This window comes from Eptatretus burgeri, chromosome 15 (assembly GCF_056783735.1).
Source record: "Eptatretus burgeri isolate ZD-2024b chromosome 15, Ebu_testis_v1, whole genome shotgun sequence".
NCBI classification, from domain to species: domain Eukaryota; kingdom Metazoa; phylum Chordata; class Myxini; order Myxiniformes; family Myxinidae; genus Eptatretus; species Eptatretus burgeri.
The window spans coordinates 56,638,315-56,664,611 of NC_140975.1; the positions used below are offsets into that span (position 1 = coordinate 56,638,315).

A 26,297-nucleotide genomic window follows, 5' to 3' on the forward strand; every position below is an offset into this window, starting at 1 on the left:
TAAGAATAAATTCGTGTTTTAATTTTGACTGTAACAACAACGATGTATTCGTGGAATTCAATTCAAAGGTAATTTACTTGCGAGAAGGTAAACGTGCAAACATTGGTTCAGTTTGAAAGCCGATTTCATTGAATCCCGATTTAGCACGACCCTGCTTTTTTCGCGATGACATTTTATGGACCTCAACGATCGCATTATAATGGGGCCACACTCTCGTTTCTTATCATTATGAAGTATTATATACTGTACATAATTGTATGTGCTATCCTGTACTTTTATACGACTGGCAGCGCTACGACATCACTCGGTGATGGGACTTTCAGCTCCCTTATAATCTTATGGGACCACCATCGTATATGCGATCCGTCGTTGACCGGAACGTCGTAAAGCGGCGCATGACTGTATATATATATATATATGGTTTTTGGCCCTATCTCTCAGTTTTAGAAATAAAGACTATGTTGACCTTTTGACCTTAAAATTAATTTGTGGTTGAATTAATTGACCTGATGTGCAAATCCTCCTCAAAATTTCTAGTCAATCGAAGGAAAATTGAGGATTTTTATAAATTTGACAAAGTTGTTGACCTTGGGCCTATGTTGACCTTTTGACCTCAAAATCAACAGGCTTCTTGCTTATGCCGAACTCTACCATGTGGTGAAGTTTCGTGAAAATCTGTTTTAAATTGTGACGTGCAGGCGATAAACATAAAAACCAATTTACTTGAAAAATCTTTCATTTCGCAAGTAACAAACATATTCAGGGAACAAATATACTTGCAAATCTTCAATTTCACAAGTAATAAATGTTGACAATGCAGTTTTGTTTTGTTTTTAACAGGATCTAAGGCTCGTACTGGAGCTGCCGCACACATTGACGCAGATGGACATACAGACGACTATACGAGACACAACACAGGATTGCTAGACGAGACAAACTCAGCCACTGAGCTTGAGGGAAGTCCATCACCTCCAGTGATACCACAACAATGGCACCACCCTTTTCACTGTGCTTAGAGGGGAATTTCCTAAAGAGGAATTTCCTCCTCCCCATGGATGCCAACCTATGAGGGTCGTCCATGCTCTTATGCTTTTAAATGCTGAATGACAAGCAAGGAAGCAGGGTTAACAAAAGCGAGAATTGCTTTACAATACGTGTCCCCTACCGATGGGATATATTTTTTTGAATACAGTGTCGAGGCTCGAACGAGAGCTAACACACAGAACGTACAACAAGGGGAGCAGGAGCCAAAAGGGGGCAGTGTGGAACAGAGACCTTCATCTACAAAAGGCATAACTCTGTGAAAAATTGGCAAAATGACCTGAAACTCGAAATGATTCTGCAATTTACCATAATAAAGCCGTGTACCAAGTTTCAATTGAATATGTTAAAGGGTTCGGGAAAAACTTCTGAAAACCCACAGGTGGGACAGATGGAGAGCAAATCTATAGTCCTTTCCAGTGAAACCGGTAGGGGACGAATAAAATTAGTAATTCTAAAACGTTTTAGACTCTGCAGTTCCCTCCATATTAAGGCCGTTTTAAAGTATGATTACAGGATTGTCCTCCTCATCCAAGTTATACAATGCACCTTTATTCAACTTAATAACGACAGTGCACAGCTCCGATAAAAGTATCGAGTCTCCAAAGCCATTCCTCTTCAATTTTAAAAGCATACAACTCACCTTCCCCAAATTTTCCCTTTCCTCGAGAGCTCTTCGCACTTTTCTTAGGCTTTTCAATCCCTTCCCCTTTTCCAGATCCATCTTGCACAAGAGGCTTCTCATCTGGTTCCTCCTCAGACATCATTGGGACACCCCAGCCAGAGATGGCATGACCTCGCACAAGGTTTTCAAACTCTTTCAATTCCATGCAGCTTTCTTCGTCTTTTCCTCCAATCTCAGTCAGAAGATCTTCACTGACCACACACACTCGAGCTGCTCGGACTTCCTCCATACGTCGACCCATCTTTTCAACCTCCCCTGCAGGAAACAAAAACATCCGTCGTGTGCATTTTACAAGATTCTCCACAGACCAACACGAGGAGCCTTTATCGACTTGCTACGATTACCTTCCACACCTACTTCACAACCCCAATTGCTTCCCTCCCCACAAATTCTCCCCGGCCTTACGTTTTGTGGTGATGCAAAGATTTGCCTTTTCCATGGCGGTAACCACGCTCCCCCCAAGTGAGTCAATCAATTTCTTCAATTCTTCCTTGTTGCGTTGCATTTTCCCTATAAGCAGAACACTCTGCCCAGCCAGTGGTTTTCCTGGCAAGATAATATATCATGGTCAGAGTGAGGAGAATTAATCCATGAAAAAGATAAACTATTGACTGATAAAACAGAGCATGTAGAGAATTCAGTGCACATAATAAATAAAATGAATGGACAAGATAGAATACGGTACAAATAAGACATCAGAACTGTTTGCAAAAATTTGAGGTACCAGCAAACAATGCTGGCACAGACAGGTTGCCATCAGACGGGTTGGCACGGAAGAATAACGAGAAAATAGAAAAATGGATAAACACGTGGTCATCATTATACTTGCACAGACAGGTTGCCAGCTTTACTTCCCATCTGAAAGATGGCACACCGAGTGATGCATGTCAGACCTGTGCAACACCAGTCCGATAGCATCTAGATTTACCGTAATCCATAATCGCTTAGTTGAAGGTGGTAAAAATTACAGCACACAGCAGCAGCTTTGAATCGCAGTGAAATAGGGTTATAAATTTTGCTTTTCTTCTCCAAAAGATTGAGACTCATGGAAGAGTAAGATGACAGAGTGTATCCATATGAATCCACATTAGATGAACCCCCATTAGCAGCGGGGCAACTTTGGACAAAAGCAATGGAATGAAAAAACAGGAAAAGATAGAGAAAGGGAAGGAAGGAAACACTGCAATCTGCAAGAGTTAGGAAAGAGAATGAGAGTAATAAAGATTGTGAGTAGGATCGGGGATGACATGAAATGGCGATACACAATCTGCTTGAATCCCTGGAAGAAGAGTGGGGAGTTGGATAGCACAGCCTTTGGCAGGTGGTTTCCCCCTACGAGAGAAGTGAGGTCAAAAAACGTTGAGGTGCGCACATCAACCTGGATTTTGGAAGTTAAATCAGGAGGGGCTAATTGAAAGAACGTGTACATTCTGGAGTTGTTGCGGAGAGTCTAAGGGGAGAGCAAGCTGAACCAGAGGAAAAGTGGTTAAAAAAAAATCAAAAGACAGAGGCCACAGACCTGCCTGCTATGTGATAACGGCACACCTGATGCTTTGCCCTCATCACAGGAGATTCACACAATACAATGCAGGAACAGCACACCTTCTGCTTTGGCCTCTTATTTTCCATGCAAACAAGCTCAATCAGCACGACGTGCATTTGAAAGAAAAAAAAAAACACAAACATTCCCACTTGTCCGGTGCAAACCTTTTTCAGGCTTCGGCTTGAATACTGGTGGTTTCACATCTGCAATCGACTCCACATCTTGGACAACCTCCGCGACTGTTTGAGTGGTTCGAAAAATGCGTTCCCGAGGCTTGTACTTGTAGCTCTTCAGGAATTTATTAACTTGAAGTTCCTGATATTAAAGCGGGCACACAAATTTAAAATTATTAAATATTTTGAAATGAATGCTTTAATTAATGCAAGTTGGAGACACGAGATTAACCACACAGACGGATTCAACGAAGCCCTTTCTGTTTTCCGTAAAACACACAGAACATCACTCACTGGCAATTAGCAGGAACACGAAGGTTAATCAAAAGAAAACAAACGTTCGTAATGCATGGTTCGGTAATTCTGTAAACCCTGAGCAAAACACAATATTGTTTTAGCAGCACAGAAAGTTACAATCAGAGAACGGTTTGGGCTGATACGAGTTATCAAAAAAGCAAAAAATGGTTACCTGTGCAACTATGCTCATTCATTGACATTCCGAATGGAAGATATTCATCACAGTCCGAATTAACATTGAACTGGGATTGGCCTGACTTTGCAAAAACGATCATTCACCATTTATAGAGTAGTTGTTTGGGTTAATTGTTGAGCATGCGATTATGAACAATTATTTTCCAGTATGGCTACATAATGACGAGGGTACCTTTCATTGATGAAGTAAGACGATAGAATCGTGAATGATTGTGCTTTTATTCCTGACTCGCAGCCATTTCTACCTACTCAGATAAGCAATTTCCTATTCGGACAATGTCCTCACTTGTGTTAGCCCTGTGATGTCAGTTGGCTCACTCGTGCAAGAGTCAAATATGTCAGTCGAATGCAGACAATGTAAATCTGTTTGTGTGAAGGCTCATAGTGAGGCTTGCACAAAAATCACATGCAAGGCAGACTTGAAGAGATATCAATGCATTTTTAGAATGAAGAACAATAAAAAAAAAATTTTTTTGAATATGTATAGTCGAGGCTCGTGGAAGAGCTCTTGCACTGTACGGATCAGGACGTAACAGGATGCAAAGGGAACAGCAGAGACACAAACAAAAGGAACAGTAGAGAGAAAGGGGGGCACCAACAGCAGAGAAGAAGGCCAAGATAGGAGACTTGGACAAACAATGGGTGTGGGTCAGAATTGGAGGCAGAATATGCATGGGGTGGACAAGATGGATAGAGAAGGAAACTCCAAGGAGGGAAAACTGGAAATGTGGAAGGAGAGATTGCGGTGGGTTAACGAGGGTAGAAAAGATCATGGTTTTCGATTAGGGACGATCTGAGATGGTGTCTTGAAGACCTGGAGAGAAGAATGAGACTAAAGAGAATGACGAAGTTCGTTCCACAGGTGGGAAAAACAGGAATGAATGAGTGGAAGTGAGCAGTGATCCTGGATTTTGGTAGTTTCCACAGAAGGGGGTTGATGGTGGACAGTGTGTGCCCTGCAGAAACCTCAGGGGAGAGAGGGGGTGGGGGGGATATAGCACGGAAAGAGTAGAGGGTGCAAGACCAGAAAGGAGTTGGTAGAAGACAGAGAGACCACCAACCTGTCTGCAATAGCGAAATGATAAGCCCAAATATTCAGCTTCAACACGGGAGATTCCAATAATCTTGAAGGCCTTGGTTTCCACAGCGTCAAGCTGATAAAGATGAAAGGCATGGGAGCCAGCCCAGATGGGAGAGCAGTATGCCATCAAGCTGCGGATTAAGGCCTTGTATGTGGATAGGAGTTCATGTTTGCCAAGGAAGGACTTTATACGATAGAGGATGCTCAGCCAGCAGCTGGCTTTGGAGGCCAACTTTGAATTTTGGTTTGCCAAAAAAGATAATGGCATTTCAAGACAACGAAGAAACAAAAATTGCTTTAAAAATTTGTATTTTTTATTTTATTGAGCTCCACCTGGACCATGAAAACATCAGAAAAATTATTAACATCAAAGCATCATTATCAACACAATCCATCATAAAGAACACGACATAAAGGTTGCTCAAGATGTGAACAATGCTGTATTTAATTTTGGTGTCCATCCCAATCTGTCTTAAAGGATTTCAGAATCAACCACCAATAGTACAGGCATTTTAGCAGAAATATTTGGTCAACCTCACACAAATTGCAACAGAAGCAAACACTCAACAGCTGTTGGTTCCTGAATATGTCTTCAGTGACAGAAAAAAAAGTCCTCAGGAATCCTCCAGGGGGGGGGGGGGGTGGAGTCCCAACATCATGGAAATCCAATATGGCCACCACCACCAATATGGCTTCGGGTAAAATGAGAAAATTGTAAAGATTGATATTTTAATATGTAAATATGTTTTTCTGCATTATAATTATTTCTAGTTATGGTCAGTCTATTGATATACAAGAATAATTATAAAAAAGTGAAATGTATTGAGGGTAAAATAAAAAAATTTATACCTTTTTTGTCCAAAAATGTCAATATTTTTTTCCCTAAAAAAAATATTTTGACTTGAGAAAGTTTGTTCATATAAGAACATATGTATCCCCAGGCATACATACTATATATTTCCACATACAGGGACATTAGTACTATCCTCTGGTGAAAGAATTAACACAGAATATTAATTTGTTAGCACATGCATATACTCGACCCTGATGTTTGTCAGTGAACATGCACGACGTCACTCCAGTAATCCCCTTTGATCAGTCCCTCTGGTGGAAGGCCCTCATGATCATCAACTCGGAGCCTATGGGAAATGATCTGAAAGGGATTGTCCTACGCTTGGGCGGCTTCCACGCAGAGATGAGTTTCCTCGGATGTATTGGACACCTCATGGTGTCATTCGGGCTTCAAGAACTGATGGAGTTGATATATGCCCCCAATGCAGTGATTCATATGTTTAGTGGCAAGGCCAATGCCCTCGCAGTTCGCGCACACTTAATTGTTGATGCAGCCCTCAATGCCTTGCTGTTGACAAATGTGCTCAATACGCCTCTACCATGCCGACCTGAAGCATCAGACGGCAATGGGAATGAAGATCCGGACTTAGCCGAAGCAGCTGCAAGGCCGCTACATGACCAGCAGACAGCTCCAAGCAATAATCCAGACTTCAACGAAGCTTGTACCATCCATGAGAAGCTGATGGCTAGGACACTGTCTGTGGAAGAAGTATGCAAGTCTGACATCTTGAAACAAATCAAAGACCACCTTCAGAAGCATGCAGAGTCTGCAAAGATATCTTCTAGAACTTCAGCGCTCTGGGTTCAGTATATGGACATGGTAGACATTCTACGCATACATCCGGGCAGAGCGCACTGGGAACTGGGCACAACATCTACAGGCCATCCAGGAAATGCTGCCTTACCTGGTAGCCTCGGGCCACAACCTGTATGGCAAATCTGCGAGGGTGTATCTGCAGCAGATGTCCAACCTCAAAACTCAACATCCCCATGTCCAACAACGTTTTGATGAGGGGTTCCATGTGGTTCAACGAAGTGATCGCCTGTGGGCAGGTCTTTCATCTGACCTGATCATCGAACAAGTTCTGATGAGAAGTTTGAAGACCAGCGGGGGGCTCACACGAGGGCGAGGAATGACAGAGCAACAACGGCTGGTATGGCTACTATCAATGCCTGCGTGTGCAGAAATAAACCGGGCAATGCAGGAGCTCACAGATGTGAACTGCAACACTGGAGAGCAGAAGGACACGACCAAGGCAAGACAATCTCGTGACTGGAAGGACACACTATCAGCTCTTCAGTGTTTACAGGAATGGAATCCGTTCAGTAGTGATCCACGTCTGAGGAACATTGCCACTGGAGTTCATGCACACCCCACCATCAACGTTGATACAGCACATGCTGTAGGAGGCAAAATATTGAAATCTATGGATGGGAAAACACCTGCCGAGTACACATTTAAGAGGAAAGACCAAGTTGTCACCCTCGGCATGAAGTCATCTGTCAAGATTGATGGAGAGCAAGTCCAGGTTGACCCACAACTCTTCTTCCAGAGACTGATCACTGTTGCACAGACAGCAGAAGACTGGAGTCGGCCTTAAAATATGAACTGTGCAGCTATCCACCAGCCCTCATTGATTCCTCTCTTCAGCTCCGAGAAGCACACAAGCCAGTCTTTGCTGATGCCATCTGGGATCTTCTTGGATCCGATGTCCCAGCCGATATCCGCAATGATGGGCAACAGTATGTTTTGGATGGCGGGACACTTGCTCAATGCATTCCATGGTCTCGTGGATCTACATACAGAGACATATGCCACCAGTACACTGATTATGTAACGAAGAAGTACAGAGATGCCATAGTCGTGTATGATGGTTATGAGAGTACCAACACAAAGGACATGACACAGCAGAGACGGTCTAAAGGGAATGCTGGCACCACTGTGACATTTACAGCTGACATGCGTCTCACAATGAAGAAGGAACAGTTTCTTGCCAATAGGCAGAATATACAGCGATTCATTTATATGTTGAGTGAAGAGCTTCAGAAGAAGAACTGTGAGACACACCATGCCTCAGGGGATGCTGATCTCGTGATTGTACTGAAGGCCATGCAGTCTGCTACTGTCACCAACACCGTGTTAGTTGGTGATGACACAGACCTCCTCATCCTCCTATGCTACCATGCAAGCTTAGAATCCCATGAGCTCTTCTTTTGTCCCGAGCCAAAGAAGAACACAAAGAAGCCTCGCATCTGGAACATCAAGGCTGCTAAGAAAATGATTGGTACAGACATATGCAAGCACATACTGTTTCTACATGCAGTTCTTGGGTGCAACACGACATCTCGTCTTCATGGGATTGGAAAGGGAGCTTCCCTCAAAAGGTTCAAAGCAAACAACACATTCCGTGAGCAGGTCAAGGTTTTTGATACATATCCAGCTTCCGTATGTGATGTGGTAGATGTAGGAGAAAAAAACATTGGTGATAATCTACAACGGAAAGTCAACTGACACCCTGGACACCCTCCGGTATCAGCGGTACTGGGACAAGGTGTCTTGGAGCTCCTCTCACGTGCAACCACAGACGTTACCACCAACATCAGAAGCAGCAAAGTATCACAGCCTGCGCGTGTATCTGCAAGTCCAAGAATGAAAGGGATGTGCAGATGAACTTCTTCCGACAGACTGGGGTTGGCAGAAGTGTGACGAGGGTTTTGTGCCACTTCAGACATCAATAGCTCCAGCTCCTGAAAAGATGTTACGTGTCATTAGGTGCAACTGCCAGGCTGAATGTAGCACCATGAGATGCACATGCAAGAAGCACAACATTGAGTGCACTCCAGCTTGTGGAAACTGCAGGGGCTCTGGCTGCACAAACACTCCATGTGACAATGATGAGGATGATGACGACATTGTCGAGTTCTAACTTTGATACGCTTGATTTTTCTCAACATGTATAGTAAGTTTATAATGGATGTAGTTTCTGAGTTTAATGCGAATTTTCATTTTCATTTCGAAACCTTCGTCAGCCAGATGTGATTGCCCCGAGTGGAATTGTGAATTTTGTCATGTTTCAATGATTTACATAATTATATTGTATTGCATTGACTTGATTTCATCTTGTGTCTTCAACATTTCTTATTTTTTTTGTCCAGGAGCCAAAATCAGTATCAGGTAAATATTTTTTTTTTTTCGGGACAAAAGAAATTGACATTTCTGGACAAAAAAGCTTTCATTTTTTTTTTTTTTACCCACAATACATTTCACTTTTTTATAATTATTCTTGTATATCAATATACTGACCATAACTAGAAACAATGAGAATGCAGAAAAACATATATTTACATATTAAAATTTCAATCTTTACAATTTTCTCATTTTCCCCGAAGCCGGTTGGCGGCCATATTGGATTTCCATGATTTCAGGACTTCCCCCCCCCCCCCCCGGAGGATCCCTTTGGACTTTTTACCTGTCACTGAGATCATATCCCGGAATCAAAATCTGTTGTTTGCTTTTGTTGCAATTTGTGTGAGGTCATCTGACATTTTGCCTGTACTACAAGTGGAACCTAGTACTGCCTATAGGACAGAGTAGACAGGGAAAGCAGATTACCTTCTCATTGAAGGTCATGAGCCAGTAACAGAGCTTGTCATGAACAAAGTGCAGATGAGTAAGTGAGCACTCTCCAAAATTTTCTCCTTGGCGAGTGATTAAATTTTCTTGAAAAGTCAAAACTATTCAATCACGGATTAATAGTTACTCGACTTGGTGAAACTTACAGTAAGTCGCCGATTTATGTAGAGTATATTCGCGTCATTCGATATGTTTAAGTACAGTGTACAACATTTTTCAGTTGAAAATTTTAAGTACTCCCCTTCTCAACACAACATTTGTCATCGCACAACTATTCGTATTTCCCCAAAGCTGTGATCCCACCATCTCTCGGCACCTCGGTGACTACTTCTCTGCTCCGGATTCGCCACGTGGCCAATTCGATAGCTCAATCGGAGAGTTCTCTATTCCAAATTTGCCGCGCAACTCGCACGAAAGCCCGCTCAGGAAACACCGAATCAATTCATAGTCCCAACTCATAAGGGTCGACATGGACACCAAATTGCCTTTCCTGAAAATGATTCCCACACAAGCTGAGACTGCTGGTTCCCTGCCGTCGAATACCAGCGAAACCCAATGAAAGGAAAATGGTGGCCTGACAATAGATGGACAAGTCCAATACATACACAGGTGGCAGTGTGTGCTACGTAAAACACAATGACCGATTATTACAAAATATTTTGCAGAATGTTTCGTCTACTTGGGAATGCAATAAATTACGGCATCCAAAAAATTACCTCGGCAGAATGAATGAAGCAAATCTCGATTAGTCTAATGGCATATGGGCTTGAGCTTGTACACCTATATTACAGAATGAAATGGGATAGCCCTAATGTGGTCTCTGACAAGGAAATTACGTTTACAGAATAACGCACGGCGGCCCAGGCATGTGCTTGACCGACTACCATAAAATGTCAAATAAATAAGGAAAAATAAAGGAATTCATGGAGGTGAGCGACAAATTACTCACCCCAAACAAATGCGAGGCGAGTATAAGGTGCGTACGAGCAATCGCTCGCCATTCGTGACGAGCTCTGAATTCGGTTTTGACTGACAACCAAATAGCAATGCATGAATACAGTAACATTTTCCATGAAATGATGGTTCAGAATTCATTTCTTAGAATCCACATCTTTCTTCCTGCTGCCTTTAGCTAGATTTTAACCCAGAGCCTCTTCAATGTAAGTGCTGGCAACACCACCAAGCCACTGAATCCATCAAATTGTTTGAAATGATGTGCTTTGGCAAGAAAAATAGAAATTAAATATAAAATGCGAATATCCGATAAGAGTCCAAAATGTGAACTGTACATCGAGCAGCAAAACGATCTTCTGGCCGCACAATGACTGGATGCAAATTCAAATTGCATGCAGTTTTTCCATTGTGGTGGAATTCTCTTTTGTTTGTCACCTCGGAAATGATGGGAATGTCACCTATTCTCATTGGAAGGTCTCATACACCAACCAATTTGAACTTGCTGAGTATGTTATTGCATCGGGTGATGTGTATTGGTCTTTCGCTGAGTCACAGAATCGCATCCGATTGATAAAGTACTGTATTATGGTTTTGATCAATCTGCAGCATAGTGCCTTGCAAACAAGTACTTTCCAAGAAAGCGAACCTTTGGGATGATCCAGGGCTTGCGCTTAGGAGTTTTCATCTTAGCTTGGCACTTGGTCCAGGCAGAAATATTTCCAGTGCAGTGGTATGCATCACTCTCAGAAACAAACTGTCCCTGCTTACACTCTTCACATGGTAGGAGAGCACCAAATAGCATGCCATCTGCGAGTCGCTCCAAAATCTGGAAAAAAAAAAAAAGAGAACAAAGAAGAGAAAAAAAAATAAAAAATAAAGACAGCAATTTCAATGTTCCTCGAAATGAGATCAATGTTCACAAAGTAGCAAAGCTCTGATGTACTTGTTTACAGACCTCGATTTGTAAAAATAAAATAAAAATCTCATGTAATGTTCACCCAACTTTCTCTTGGACAGCTTTATGGAGAAGTATGTGGCCAACACAAAATGGACAAATTTATGTCCAATGAGAAATTTGAGAAACTCTATCTATATTCAAACTCGAGTAATTCGACTGCGTGCAGTCGACGGGTATGCCTCCACTCTCCCGCACAAACACTTGAGTAGTGACATATTTGACCCTTGACCTTTATCATATCTGGCCCAAAATCTAATCAGCTAATTGCTGTCTAACTTTACCTTTGTACCAAGTTTGATGAAATTGTCCAATATTTCTTGAGATCGGGCGTAAACAGTAAAATTTCAGAGTTTGACCTTGACCTTTGACCTTTATCACATCTGGCCCAAAATCTAATCAGTTAATTGCCCTGTCTTACTTTACCTTTTTACCAAGTTTGATGAAATTCTACAATTTGCTTCTTGAGTTATCGCGTAAACGAAAATCTGAACGGACGGACAACCCGGAAACATAATGCCTCCGGCACCCTTAGTGCGGAGGCATAAAAATAGGACCGCATATCCTGAAACTCACCTGGATCAGGAGCAACAGTCAATCAAACCCCCCGCACACACCCCTAGACCCTGATTTTTTTTTTGTTAATGCCGTAAACAAACTTTGGTACATTACGGGTGATGAAGGTTGTGGTCAAGTTTCATTGAAAATGTTTGTGTAGTTTCGGAGAAGAGAGCAAATACCAATTTGGGGGGGGGGGAGTTCACCCCCCCCCCCACAACCCGTAGAGCCCCTTAATGAGCACAGATTTTGATGCGGTCAACACAGCTTTGTCAGGCATCAGATATGAAGCTTGTGGCCAAGTTTCAACAAAATCGTGTTTGGTTCAAGCGATAATGACTTAAAGGTTTTCCAACTGACTGACTGACTGACTCACGGACACTGCTCGATCGGACACCTGACTGAAGTCGAGGTGAGCTAAAAATGAAGTTTTGGAATTGCTCGAAAGCACCTGAATGAAAAAAAGAAAAACCCATTTCCTGGAATCAAACACTGCCGAAATTGTACAATGAAGAAATGGTCTTGCTCGAGAAGGCTCGTGTCGAACTGCATTGGCGGACAAAATGAACAAAACGCTCAGTGAGGTATGCTCACCAGCATGACAACAAAGGGGAAGCTGACGTTGAGGGCATTAACCCTTCGTTAGAGCAAAAGAAGGTTGTTCCAATGAAAGGTTAATAACCTCTTTTGCTCTGATGAAGGGTTAATGCCCGAAACGTCAGCTTGATCTTGCATCCCACGGCAATTAGGACGTCTTGATCAACGCTCTGTCTATTTCATCCACTGCTGAATTTGTAACTCGATGATCAAGCAATATTCTTGTAAGGATATTTTTGAAGAAACAGACGGGACAAGCCTTTCTCAAACCCCTTACAGTATGTACCCTACCAATGGAATGAATACTATAGAAGGAGGTTAGGAACTCGGCTTCAAATCCAGTCTTAATGACCGTACCGGGACAAAGTATGTGGGACAATAGTGTCAAAAATAATTTTGGCAAATAATGCTGCAGAATTATCAAGCGTGCTTTCAACATCATTTTTTTTTTCCCTCTTAAAGGGAAATAAAACGTTTTTCCACAAATACAACACTCTTCACCAACAACAAGAAAGGTAGTCATGAAAGTCTCACCACTGTTTCACCAACAGGCACGTTTTGCCCATTTGCAATGAGCAATTCCTTCAGATCAATCTCAGAAGCCACTTTCGTAAGAGAATCCCTGAAGCTCCACATCTTCTTGGTCTGATCCTGCAGGCGGCACAACAAGGGAGCAGGTTCTCTATCTTATTTGTTTTCACTACACGGGACATCATTTGCAAAACGACAAAAGAACGTTCCATTTTGCTGCGGTGGGTGAATTCTATAAAATGCAGATTCTGCAAGTAGCCTCAAGTTAGTGATACATTGTCACAAGTTGTCAAACTACAATTATACTGTGTTTTGAGAAAAATAAAATAAATAAAGCAACTGTTCAAATCTTCTGCTGGGATTTCAATGTCCAGGAATATCATCAACTCACGCCATCATTTTAATGTGGTCCCATGTGGGAGAAAAGAATGTGAGAACCCTTTCTTCAATGTAGGGGGGGACCGAACAATGCTTCAACACAATACAAGTGTGCTGTATCACGTGATTGGGTTTTTGTGTATCATGACTTGCCCGCTTGGGGGTGGCGGTGATGTACATCCGGACGGGCAATAAAGCGGAGTTATTGCTACGCTCTCGCTCTCCATGTTCCGCTGCGCCTCGGATACCACAATTGGCTGACGAGGATGGTTGATCGACGAGTCACAGTGCACGGACAGGTGCCCGTTTTCGTCGGAGACGACTTCGAATTGTTTTCAGAACAGTTGGGGTGCTATTTCCACGCGAATGATGTGGTCGACGAGAGCAAACAGAAGTCGATCTTGCTCGCCTCGCTATCGGCGGAACATTATCGACTGCTGAGTGATTTGGTGGCGCCAGACAAGCCCAGTGGGGACGCGCTGTCGTTTCGGGACATTGTGCAGAAGATGAAAGCACACATGGCGCTGGAGAAGTCATTACAGCTGGCTCGATACCAGTTCGATCGCCTCGCGAAAGGTACGGAGGAGCGCGTCGCTGATTTCGTGGTGCGTGGAGCGTGGAGCAATATCGACTGGCGTCAATCAATGAAATATATGCACGATTGGCGGGGAGTCAATACTTCACGAAGCTAGACCTGCGTGATGCATATTTTCACCTGGCGATGTATCCCGGGAGTAGCGAGCTTTTGACAATCAACACGTGTCAAGGGCTCTATCGATATACCCGACTCTGTTTTGGGATTGCTTCGGCCCCCGCCTTGTGGCAGAAAGCCATGGATCAGGTTTGTATTGGCCTGCCCGCTCAAACCTACCTGAACGATGTGCTCATTGCGGGGAAAACAGCGGACGAGCATCTTGCGAACATTGCCCAAGTGCTGACGAAGCTAGAAGCGTGCGGCCTGCGCTTGAACAAAGACAAGTGCGTGTTCTTCAAGCAGCGCTTGGAATACCTCGGGCACATCATCACGCTGGAGGGGCTGTTGAAAGGCCCTCGGAAGGTGGAGGCGATTCAGCGCATGCCACCGCCTCGCGACAAGACGCAGCTGCCCTCGTTCATTGGTATGGCCCAGTATTACCAAAGGTTCGTGAGCGGGCTCAGCTCACAGCTTGCGCCGTTAACGCGGTTGCTGAGGAAGGACGAGCGCTGGGCCTGGGGGCCTGCACACCAGGCGGCGTTCGACCGCGTCAAGCGGCTGCTCACTGAGGATACAGTCCTCGTGCACTACGAGCCTGCGCGTCCGCTCTTATTGGCATGCGACAGCTCTGCATATGGCATCAGGGCAGTGCTCTCCCACAGGATGGACAATGGTTCCGAGCGGCCTGTTTGTTTTGCATCCCGGACCCTGTCCGCAGCAGAGCGGGAATATGCCCAGATCGAGCGCGAGGGTCTCAGCCTCGTCTGGGGTGTGCGGAGGTTTCATCAATACCTACTGGGGCGGCATTTCACTTTGCAGACGGATCACAAACCACTTCAATTCATCCTGAGACCCGAACGCGGGGTGCCGGTGGTAGCGGCCGCGCGGATACAGCGGTGGTGTCTGTTTCTTGCTGCTTACGATTACGATATTCAGTTCCGGAGCACCGAAAAGCATGCTAACTGCGACGGGCTCTCGCGCTTGCCTTGCGCGGAGGGTCCAGCTGTGTCTGAGTCGGCCGACCGGTTTGATGTGTTCGCGCTGGGCCAGGTCCAAAGCGGGCCGATCATGGCCAAACAGGTCGCGGTGGAATCGGCTCATGATCCAGTGCTCGCCCGTGTTGTCCAGGCAATTTCTACGGGGAATTGGAGCGATCTACCTTCAACACCGGCATTTCAGCCTTTCGCGTCGCGCGCATCGGAGCTTTCGTTGGTCCAACGGTGCGTTATGTGGGGAATGAGGGCGGTGATTCCACCGAAGTTCAGGCAGCGGTGTTTGGAAGAACTGCATGTCAGTCACCTTGGTGTCGTGAAGACCAAGAGTCTTGCTCGTAGCCTGTTGTGATGGTCGGGGTTGGACAAAGACATTGAGCAGTTGGTTAAGCGTTGCACCACGTGTCAAACAGATGCTGATAACCCGCGTCAAGCTTCAGGACTATGGCCTACCCCAGACAGAGCCTGGCAGAGGGTCCATGTGGATTTTGCGGGGCCGGTTAATGGAAAAATGTTTTTGATTGTGATCGATGCATTCTCAAAATGGCCGGAGGTTGTAGTGATGCAGCATACATCAGCAAACATTACAGTAGAAAAACTGCGGATGATCTTTGCGAAGAAAAGGATTACCCGAGGTTCTGGTCTCTGATAACGGTCCGCAGTTCATCGCAGGTGTATTTGATGAGTTTATGAGTCAAAATGGTATTCTACATCTAAGGTCCGCACCGTATCATCCTGCGACGAATGGGCAGGCGGAGGCGTTTGTTAAGATGTTGAAACGGGCTTTGCGCGGGGGGGGGGGGGGTTGCACCTGTGCAGACGGTGGTCGATGTCTTTTTGCTGCAACACAGGAAAGCGATTCATCCTGTCACGGGCGATTCTCCTGCCATTCATCTCTATGGATGGGCATTGCGGTCCAGACTGGATTTGCTGCGACCTGGAGGGGCGGTGAGTGGGGCGGTGTCACGCCTGATGCTGCTGCGCGGTTTTGATGTGGGACAGCGGGTAATGGTGTGCGATTATTTCCACGGTTCCAAATGGGTGCCGGCTGTGGTCTCTGTGGTACTGGGGCCAGCGAATTGCATGGTGTGGACTGATGGTGGGGAGGTGTGGAAGCGGCACGTGGACCAAATGCATGATCGCTGTTCAGCGTCACCCCCCCCCCGTGCCGAGCAATGTGGGACCCCCACCTGTGATGTCGCCGTGGCCAGACGTTGTATCGCCAGGGCCGGACGTGTCGACGCCCGCGGGGTGTTCACCTGATTCAGTCCTGCTCGAGGACGACGAGCAAGCTTGTCGGCCAGGGGTGGTTGTTGTTGCGGATGGGGCAAGTCCAGCGAGGGTGTCACCTTGACCAAGCCGGGAGGCGTCTGAGCCTGGGCCGTCTGGCGTTGCTGCCCGTCCGGGGCGGGTCAGGAGACAGCCGCGGTACTTGGAGGATTTTGAATGTTGATTGGTTTCGTTTGGTCATGTTATAATTGTCATTTCATCATTTGAATTGTCATTGTACGAGGGGAGGAGTGTGCTGTATCACGTGATTGGGTTTTGGTTTATCATGACTCGCCCGCTCGGGGTGGCGGTGATGTACATCCGGACGGGCAATAAAGCGGAGTTACTGCTACACTCTCGCTCTCCATGTTCCGCTGCGCCTCGGATACCACAACAATCACTGAATTATTGATGCAACACCGAGAATGATTTTTTGACATTGGTGACAAAAGGTGTTACTTGATGTTAAACGTACAAACATTGACACATACAGTAATGGCACACAGGCATTTGAAAACAGATACGTTCGCCAGGTGGGAATAGGTCAAATATGTACCCTCTTCAACCCTGAATCACGCACCAATAATACAGTCATCCCGCTGTGCCGAAGGGCAGTTTGGGTTTAATGAATGGCACCTTACCGCGCTGATTCCCAATCGATCTGTCTACAGGCTTTTATGCCAACGAAGACCAGGTACCTTGGAGATGTTGCTTCTACTCTCTCAACAATGGATGGTGGCCCTCAATATCAAACATGAGATCAGAGCCATCTTTCTACACACATCTCGAGCTTTTGATAGTCTGACATCCTGCCTTGCTGTCCAAACTCTGCCAATATTTATTTCCAGTATTTGATATTAATCTATCATTGAAAAGGTTGTTTTGATAACCAGCAGATACCTTTCGAATGCAATGCCATCTTTGAAATGCAATGCAAGCAGTAATATGCAAAACTTCCCGAACGTTAAACAAAATATTATTTAATGCATGTTGTAATCAGAGCAAAATTGAATTATATAACCCTCCAGGGAATGACACTCTGTGGATAAACGTGTGATCCAATTATTGCAAACAAACAACCATTGGGGAATCGTGGGATGGTCCAGGCTTGACCTGCTCTGCCATTAAGAGAGCAAACTACAAATCTATAAGGAAAAATCCATGTCTATTCAGATAATTCAAAATAGGAAGGAAAAACTTCCAAAAATAAAAATAAAAAACAGGTCAAGCAATCAACTCCCTCAACTCCCAGGTGTCTGACATTCATCGTATGTTTTTCGCAGCAATAATTTTGTCACGAACGTCGTAATCAATGACAACGGCACAAAGACTCAAATCCATGATCAATGCAAGCACAGAATTATATCAAATCACATTTGCTTTGGTGTCAAAGGTTATCGTGACCATGCCTGACACTACGACCAAACCTTGAGCAGCTTATCTTCCTCAGCTTCTTGGTCTGACAACTTGGCTTTCTTGCTTGAAACTCCATCTTGCTCTACTTTCCCAGTCTTTCTTTTCCTGCAGCACACAAAGCAAAACTAAACGCTCAACGAAGAACCACAAACGAGCTCGAGCAAGCTGCTCTACCAAAGAGGGAAGTGCATACAATCCATGCGTGCAAATGGGCAAATTTGGTTTGGGCATCTTGAGTCAAAAACACATTTAAAGAGGAAGAAACAAAAAAAATTTTCCCCCCAAACTAAATTAATAATTATTGCAAAAAAATACAAAAGGTCAGATCCATTATTCCAAGAAGCAAGCTATTCAACCAATGAGTGGTCATAATGGAAATAAACCAGCAATCAAACTGGGCTGATATCAGATTGTAAAACAAAATGAGGATTAAAAATATAATCCCAAATAAAATATAAAACAAAACAAAGCAGATTCAAATTTTACACGGAATTACGAGTTAAAACGTGTAAATTGTAAAGCAATGTAAAGTTACATCATTCTCCTTATATTATAGCAACCTATCATACGAGATACATGAGAAAAATTGCCGCAATCTACCCTCAACCACCAAATGCAACAACAAAACTAGAACGACAGTTAATAAGCAAAAAAAAAAAAGAGTAATATTTATAATTTGAGAAAATGAATACAAGGTTTAAAACTGGACAGAAAAATAGATTAATCAGCAATTTGGCTAATCTGGTCTGACAATGTAGAACCAAGTTCAAGTTTTCCTGAACCAAACAAAACGCTGTTCGCTGTCAAACATCCATCGCCAAACAAACATCAATGGTTTTTGAAATGTCTTTATTCAACACCGTTTCCTGAAAAAGGAATGGGTGTGTGCCTATTTAATAAGCGGCCAAATTAGCTTTTTGTAGAATTTCAAATGAAAAATATTTGCTGAATAATAATAATAAAAAAATTCTTATATATTTTTTTTGACAAATAAAATAAATAAATAAATAAAACTTTACAAAACCAAATTTTAAAAAAGTGTTTGGTAATTTTTCACTCAATAACTTCAAGCCAAAGAGGTGGTGATATTTTATCAACAAGCTCAGAGATGACCATCTCATCCAATTCCCCTTTGATGCAATTACAGGGATGATGAAGTGAACAGCCTGGCAAGTTGCATAATCATCTCCCTGCTTAGCCAAATGGAAAACACCCTTCAAAAGGAGGTTTTAGTCAAATAGTGCAAACAGAGGGGTTTTTCCACAGATATGGAATCTGTAACTGGGAGTCCCAGTGCTGGAAAAGATCCCACAAGCAATCTCAATCTCTTGTACATAATCAGTGAGCTTGCTATCGCAGTGTTAGCAGCTGGTGGAAATGGACTTGTTTGCGTTGCAGTGCTGCGGACCAGACAGCTTAGAACCGTCACAAACTTCTTCCTCGTATCTCTGGCAGTGGCGGATGTATTTGTTGGGCTGGTAGCTATTCCCTGTGCTATCATGACTGACCAGGGTATTCCAAGAAACAAATTTTTGCTTTGCCTTGTCATGCTTTCTTCAATCATCACATTCACACAGAGCTCCATATTCAGTCTCCTGGCCGTGGCCATCGAAAGATACGTTGCCATCTTTAACCCCTTTCGTTATCAGGTCAGTAAGTAGTTGAGCTGTATCTCTCTGGTATTTGTGTTTTCAACGAGGAAACCAAAATACGACTCATTGTGAGTGTCTCTGACTTGCTTTAATTGTTCTTCAATGGGATAGTAATCATAGCCATTAGCACATAATGGAAAAAAAAAGTTTTGTACAAATATATATATTTTTATTTTATAAAAAGTGTAACATTTCTCAGCATTTATGCTCGAGATTACTTCTCAATAATTTGGACTTGACTTGACCACCACAGGATGAAGATCTCCCTCAACATGATCTATTCCGTTCTATTCAAAGCAACTTGAGGTTATTGCACTCCTGTAAATGCTTTTACATCATCTCTTCATCTTATCTTTGGTCTACTTCTGCTTTCTCTTGGGCCTTCTCCAATTTTCCAGTTTGTAATTCTTCTTGTCCACTCCTCATGCTAGGCTTGCAGACCAAGTAAATTTTAATTATTTGATTGTGTTAAGGAATTTTGTTTTCTGTCCGATACATTCGTTGCTCTTCTGGTCCCTTTTGATTACACCAAGACAAAATAGTGCCATGGCTCTTTATGTGGTGATCAATTTTTGCTCTATCGTTATTGTAAGAGATCATGTTTCATGGCCACATGTCATTGCTGGGAGAATACATCGATTATAAATGTTCCTTTTCAGACAAAAGAGCTGTTTGCTTTTCATTACAATTTTTAAATCTTCCACATATTTCCTCTCCCTCTCGAGTATGTCTCTTCACTTATTCAAAGTGATCCCGTGACCATTTGCACGAGTTGTCCTAAATAAATGCAATTGTTGTTTTCTTCTATTTTGCAAGGATCAATTGGAATCTCTTCTGTTTTACAGTGGCTCAGAATCGTTTGAAATCAAATCTGCAAATAGTAGGTGGTTCCGTATTTTATCAACGCTTATTCCAATTTAACAGTTGAAACCACTCCCGTAGAAAGTGATCAATTCTGGTGGTTTCAAGGTGGCTGTTCCACCATTGTATGCCTCACTTAATATGATGACGCATCAAGAGTTGACATTTAGGTGATGCAGAGCCTGTTTGATGGCATTTGTTTCCACAATGTCGAAGGCTTTTCATAATCAATGGATGCAAGACACAAGGAAGTTCATATTCTCTTGATTTTTCCAGAAGATGATTTATTGAATGAAGGTGATCTATTCATGCAAATCCATTTCGAGAGCCTACCTGCTCCCATGGTGGGTTATTCATTGTCCGGTTCAATCCCAAGTCTGTTATTGAACATTTTTGTGATCAATTTATAAGTGCCCGGAAGAAGGCTAATTGGATGGTAATTCCATTGGTCCAATATATCTCCTTTTTTGTGGGTCAGCACTTGCTTAGTTCTTCCAAGTTATGGGAATTTGTTTTTCCACCATCCAAGCACTTTGCAAATAGTTTCTTTAACTTACTATGGAGTAGTTCATCATCAAATTGGACTGCATCTACACCAATTTCATCTTTTCCAGGAAACTTACCTCTTTTCATGTTTTCTGATGATAAACTGGATCTCATCAGTTGTCACTGATGGGATGGCTTTGTTCTTATTTGTTACAACTCACATACTGGTAAACTGTATTGCCTCACGACAAGGTTGCTCATACAATTCTTCCACATGTTTAAAGATGCAGTCTCTTTGGAATAACGTTTACATTTCCTTATTTTATGGCAAACAAATTCAGCACGTCCTGTTATAACACTCAGCTTACAAGCTTCTGTTCTCCATTTTTTTCCCCCCACTTTCTTTCCTGTTGAAGCTTCTTCTGTCTACTCCAATCTTTATAATTACAGTCTTATTCGGTTCACAGTATTCAACTATTTAATTCACTGTTGTGCCTCGTTTCAATTCCCTCCTCTACTTAAGATTTGGTTATATCGGTTAACTTGTTCTTACGATTCGTTTTCCTGCCTTTAGAACTTATGAGACTGGCTGCTTTAAAACCTTCGTTATTTTATGGTTGCATTCACCAACATGTTTGTATTTATTCAAACTGTTGGAAGCTGTTGTTGAGCTCAATTTAGAATTCTCTTTCATGTTTTTGCGGTCTGAATGTATCAATTTTTTTGTGTTTTTTTGTTTGTTTTAGTTTGATTACGAGCTTGCACATTATCAGTCGAGGGTCACTGCCCACGTTAAAACAGTTTGGCACAACCACATCTGTTACTAAATTCATGTAGTTGACCAAAATATATAAAATCACTTTCAGTTGGCCAATTCGGATATATCTCACAAAGTTGTGGATGGATTCTGACGAAATTTGGTGGAGAGCTTGGGTATGTGAAACTGACTAAATGATTAGATTTTGATGAAGATCCGAATCCTGATTTGGAATCGAGAATTTTTGAAGCGATTTTTCACCATTGAGAGATAGGGACAAAAACGACATATAGCACGATATCTCAAAAAGTTGTGGACAGATTTGGACGAAACCTGGTGGGTAGGTTGGGAAGAATTGAAGATCCGAATCCGGATCCAGATCCGAGAATTTTTAAGTGTTTCTTCACCATCGAGTGAGATGGGGCTAAAATGATATGCTGCAAACCACAATATCAGAAAAAGTTATGGACGGATTCGGATGAAACTTGGTGGATGAGTCGGTTTGGGTGACAAGAACAAGCGAATTAAATTTTAGTTCAGGTCCAAATCAAGATCCAGCCTATCAGTGGGATACAAAACATAAACTAATCAGCCTGGCAGAGGGATGCTCTCCTACAGAGTGGCCCGTTCTAATTTTTAAGGTGTTGATGATGTAGAAATATTTTTCATTATAAATTCCACTAACCTGCTTCCTCTTTCATTTCTTTTGCCAATTCCAAAACTCCAAAAAGCTTGTTCATATTTTTTTTTCTCCCCACTTATGCAATGAAGTCACCCATAATAATTGTGCATTGTGTTGAGTTGGTGGATAGAAATTCTAGATTTATTCCATTCATCATTATCATGAATCATTACTGGGGCATTTGAATGATTTTCAAATGATACTTGTTCATCAATTCAATAATTAGTTGTGCAATTCGATGAGAAAAATTATTGTAACTTACATTTCCAAGTTACTTAAATACTATGAAAGTGATATTTGGAGAAGAATTTTTTTTTTATTTCTGCTGAACGTACATTGCTGGGAAGATGATTTTTCCATTGGTTAGTACAGGATTTGATCATACACGAGCAGGGGTACCCAGCATTTCCCGGTGCTGTTCTAATCCTGTTGGCATTTTGAAGAAATAAAATCAAAAAATTTCGATTTTGTGGGGGCTGAAAACACTTCCCAATACCCACCAAGGAATGGCCTCAGGGATAATTTAATGATACCTTTCACATAGCTACAAAGGTTTGGGTACTACAGAGTGATTTCAAAAAACAAATCCCCCAAGAAATAAAACTTCTTTTTTCAATATATATATATTTTTTTTTCACCTGAAAACACTCCCCAGCACTCACTGATAAAAATGGCAATACACACACAGAGACAGACATACAAACATCTCTCTTATAGTATAGATAAAATTAATATTGAATAGCACATACCTTGTTAATTGAATAGTTTGGAAGAATTACTCCACAAATGAGGATACAAAAGAAGAATCCTGAGATTCCAAATGATTATATATATATATATATATATATATATATATATATATATATATATATATATATATATATATATATATATATATTTAATATGTCCTGAGAGTCAGAAAGAATAAATAAAAATAAACAGTCAAAATATTTATTTTATTTGCATTTAAAAGACTCAAGTTATAAATGTCCCTGTGCCTGCCACACTGCTCTCTTCCCCACCTCCCCTCAATGAAACCAAGTTGAAAGTCTGACGGATTTATTTAACTCGTAATACCCACTCCGTCTCGGAGTGAAATATGGTGTCCATACCAGCTCCCTCCAGCAGGGATCAGTGGTTAGACCACTTACAGTAAACTCCTTGTGCAGGTGAAAATCGCAAGTTGACTCCCCATTCTCTCCGGGGGATGGGGAGGGAGTGAGGGTAAATTATGTTGTGTCCAACATGACATGACCATGGTTAACCCCAGCACGTATGCCATATTTGATGGAGATTCGCCCAGCCGTTTTATGTATATTCCTGTGATTTTCAGACGTGCATATACATACATACATATATACATACGCCTTGCTTTATATCGTAGGATGTGGTGTTGCTACAGGACAGACATGATGGATCAAATTGCCTCATCCTGCAGCAAAGTTCCGAGTTACGATTCATTGGGGTCGTATCAACTTGGTCACAAACTTCACCACGACCATCAAACATTGTCATGGTTTGTAGTTGTGTGCAGTAGAATTGTGTCTTCATGAAATGTGAAGGCGGCACTTCGGTATTTTCCATGAAGTTCACAGGAGAGGCTGACGATGGGAAAAAAATCTTACAACGGATGCTATTTCTGTGGCCAGATGGTATTGACTAACACAGACTGATGTTTCCCTACCTGGCTGACATCTAATCAGGGTAACCGTGCTTGCAAGCTCCCATACCGGGCTAAATTCTGCAAAATACTTTGTAACAAAAAATAAAAAATAAAAACCTTGGGAGCTTCTTACATAATCACGGTAATGACGTGAAGGAGTGTTGGCCAGACATCCCATCGGGATGAAATGGGCTAAGAAACTAATCTGCACGTAGGAATAGTGCCCAAATTCCCCATAAACATGACATGTTTTTCTGACAACAAAAATATGGAAACCTCCATTTAGGTCATTAAAAAAAAATACAGATATCAGTGCATATACGGAAGAGTTTCACCCATGCTAGTCTTTCTACCTCCCCACCATGCAGGCCATCATGACACCACACAATGCCATCATCATTATTGTGATCACGTGGTTGATCTCACTTCTCATCGGGCTAGTGCCCGCCTTGGGCTGGAACAAGGGACCACCAGAGGGTGGACTTTGCTTATTTGTACCAATCATCGACATGTCGTACATGGTGTACTTCAACTTCTTCGGCTGTGTGCTTTTCCCGCTGCTCATAATGTTCGTGATCTACGGGCGCATATTTGCGCAGGTTCGGTGGCAACTGCGTCGGATGGCAACCGAACGGCATGGAAATGCAGAGGTGAGTCATCAAAACAAAGACTTGCTGATTAGATACTGCAGAGCAATGTAAAAACATAGTAACAAACATAAGATAATAAAGAGACAAAAGAAAAAAAAAAAGGTATAATTGAAATTTTGTATTCGCAGGGGGATCAGGAGAAAGCCGTGACAAAAGATGTGAAGACAGCAATCTCTCTCTTCCTCGTTCTTTTCCTCTTCACAGTGTGTTGGGTGCCACTGCATATCATCAATTGTTTAATTCTCCTCTGCCCAATTTGCCCAATCCCCCTGCCAATTCTCTCGACAGCAATCATTCTCTCACATGCAAATTCTGCCGTGAACCCAATATTTTATGCTCTGCGCATGCGCTCGTTTCGCCAAGCTTTCATCAACATCTTACTGGGTAGAAGACGATCCATGAAGACTCAGATCGTTCCGAGCATGAAAGCTTCCGGCAGTTTCACCAACAGAGCAACGCACGAGTGAGATTACATTTTGATGTCACAGCTGTCGATCATGCAACCGTAGGGCCGTATAATTACAGCTTTCATCCTCCAAATTACTACAAGTGGATAAAGTGACGAGTGTCAATGCCCTCTTCCATGTATGCAATGGTGTCTTGTGAAATTTTCATTGCTGATAACAGCAGCTAATCACATCAATTGCGAGGTGGCACAAATGGTGTCTTGTTTAGAAACAAGTAGCAACTTCAAGCACAGCCACATTATCATTTCACACCTCCGAAAACTTTGTAAACAAATGCAACACCTCTGCGGCAAAAGCACTCACGCCTCAGTTTTCACCGCAGGAAGTCTTTTCTGGAGGTCAGAACAGTCCGCAGCATTCAAAAGGGGAAACCCAACGATGTTTTCCGCACTGTAGGAAGGCAGAAATCCAAGCTCTGCACGCTGAGAAACAAAGCATGCTGGGTGGTACCAGCGATCGATTAGGCCCAGTTGAGGCTTCTCAGGATCGACTGCCTTCTTGGAAATCCGGATTGTGTCCTTTGATAAACAGGGTAAGGAAAGTAATTGTAAATGACAATTCCAATGTAATCATTTTGCTAATACTGGAATTACTCCAGTGAGCGCTCCGGGCATATATTTTTTCAACTCCCGAGGAAGAGGTGGTGGAGAGAGATGTTCATTGGGATGGGAGGGGGGGGTGTTATTATTTCAAACCCCCTCAAAGGAGGGTTGTTTTTGGAGGTAACATCATTTTTTTTCTCACACAATGAAGTCAACATGACATTCGCAAACCACATTACATTAATTCAATGGAATCATCGGTATCATCATGCATTGGCTCATCAGTCACGGTACTTTCCAATGGACGAAGAACGCAACTCAACTCGGCTCAATGAGCGGAGAGCATCTCGCGTGCGACTGCTTTGCTTCGTTTTATGTACGACTATCCGTACTCACCCATCGCTTCGCTGACGGGTTTAAAAATAATAAATAAATAAATAAATAATAAAAAAAGAATGTTGCACTTTCCAACCACGTTCATTATCTATCTGAGTCTAAATGAGGATGTAAAATGAAGTGAAACACTTGGAAAAAAAAGGATCTTCAAAAACACGTAATTGCTGATGTTGCTGTCGTGGGTCTGTGGTTGTTGTTTGTGTGCTTCTTCCATGTACTTTTACACATATTTTTAGAATGCATGGAGAAATACCACTATAATCAAATGAAAATCCAAATTCTGCGTTGGAGTCATC

The 26,297-nt window shown here is 42.6% G+C and overlaps 1 protein-coding gene and 1 pseudogene across 1 annotated transcript in view; one reads left to right on the plus strand and one right to left on the minus strand.

Moving 5' to 3' along the window:
* Window positions 1–26,297, minus strand: part of PARP1 (poly(ADP-ribose) polymerase 1) — an 82,564-nt gene that overhangs the window by 42,405 nt on the left and 13,862 nt on the right. The window contains exons 4-10 of the mRNA XM_085856117.1: window positions 25,367–25,581; window positions 17,857–17,950; window positions 13,100–13,216; window positions 11,102–11,281; window positions 3,434–3,584; window positions 2,132–2,272; window positions 1,685–1,981 (exon numbers count right to left, since the gene is read on the minus strand). Coding sequence (XP_085712243.1) covers window positions 1,685–1,981; window positions 2,132–2,272; window positions 3,434–3,584; window positions 11,102–11,281; window positions 13,100–13,216; window positions 17,857–17,950; window positions 25,367–25,581 — 1,195 coding nt within the window. The remainder of the gene's footprint in view (window positions 1–1,684; window positions 1,982–2,131; window positions 2,273–3,433; window positions 3,585–11,101; window positions 11,282–13,099; window positions 13,217–17,856; window positions 17,951–25,366; window positions 25,582–26,297) is intronic.
* Window positions 24,117–25,063, plus strand: LOC147012238 (adenosine receptor A1 pseudogene; annotated as a pseudogene).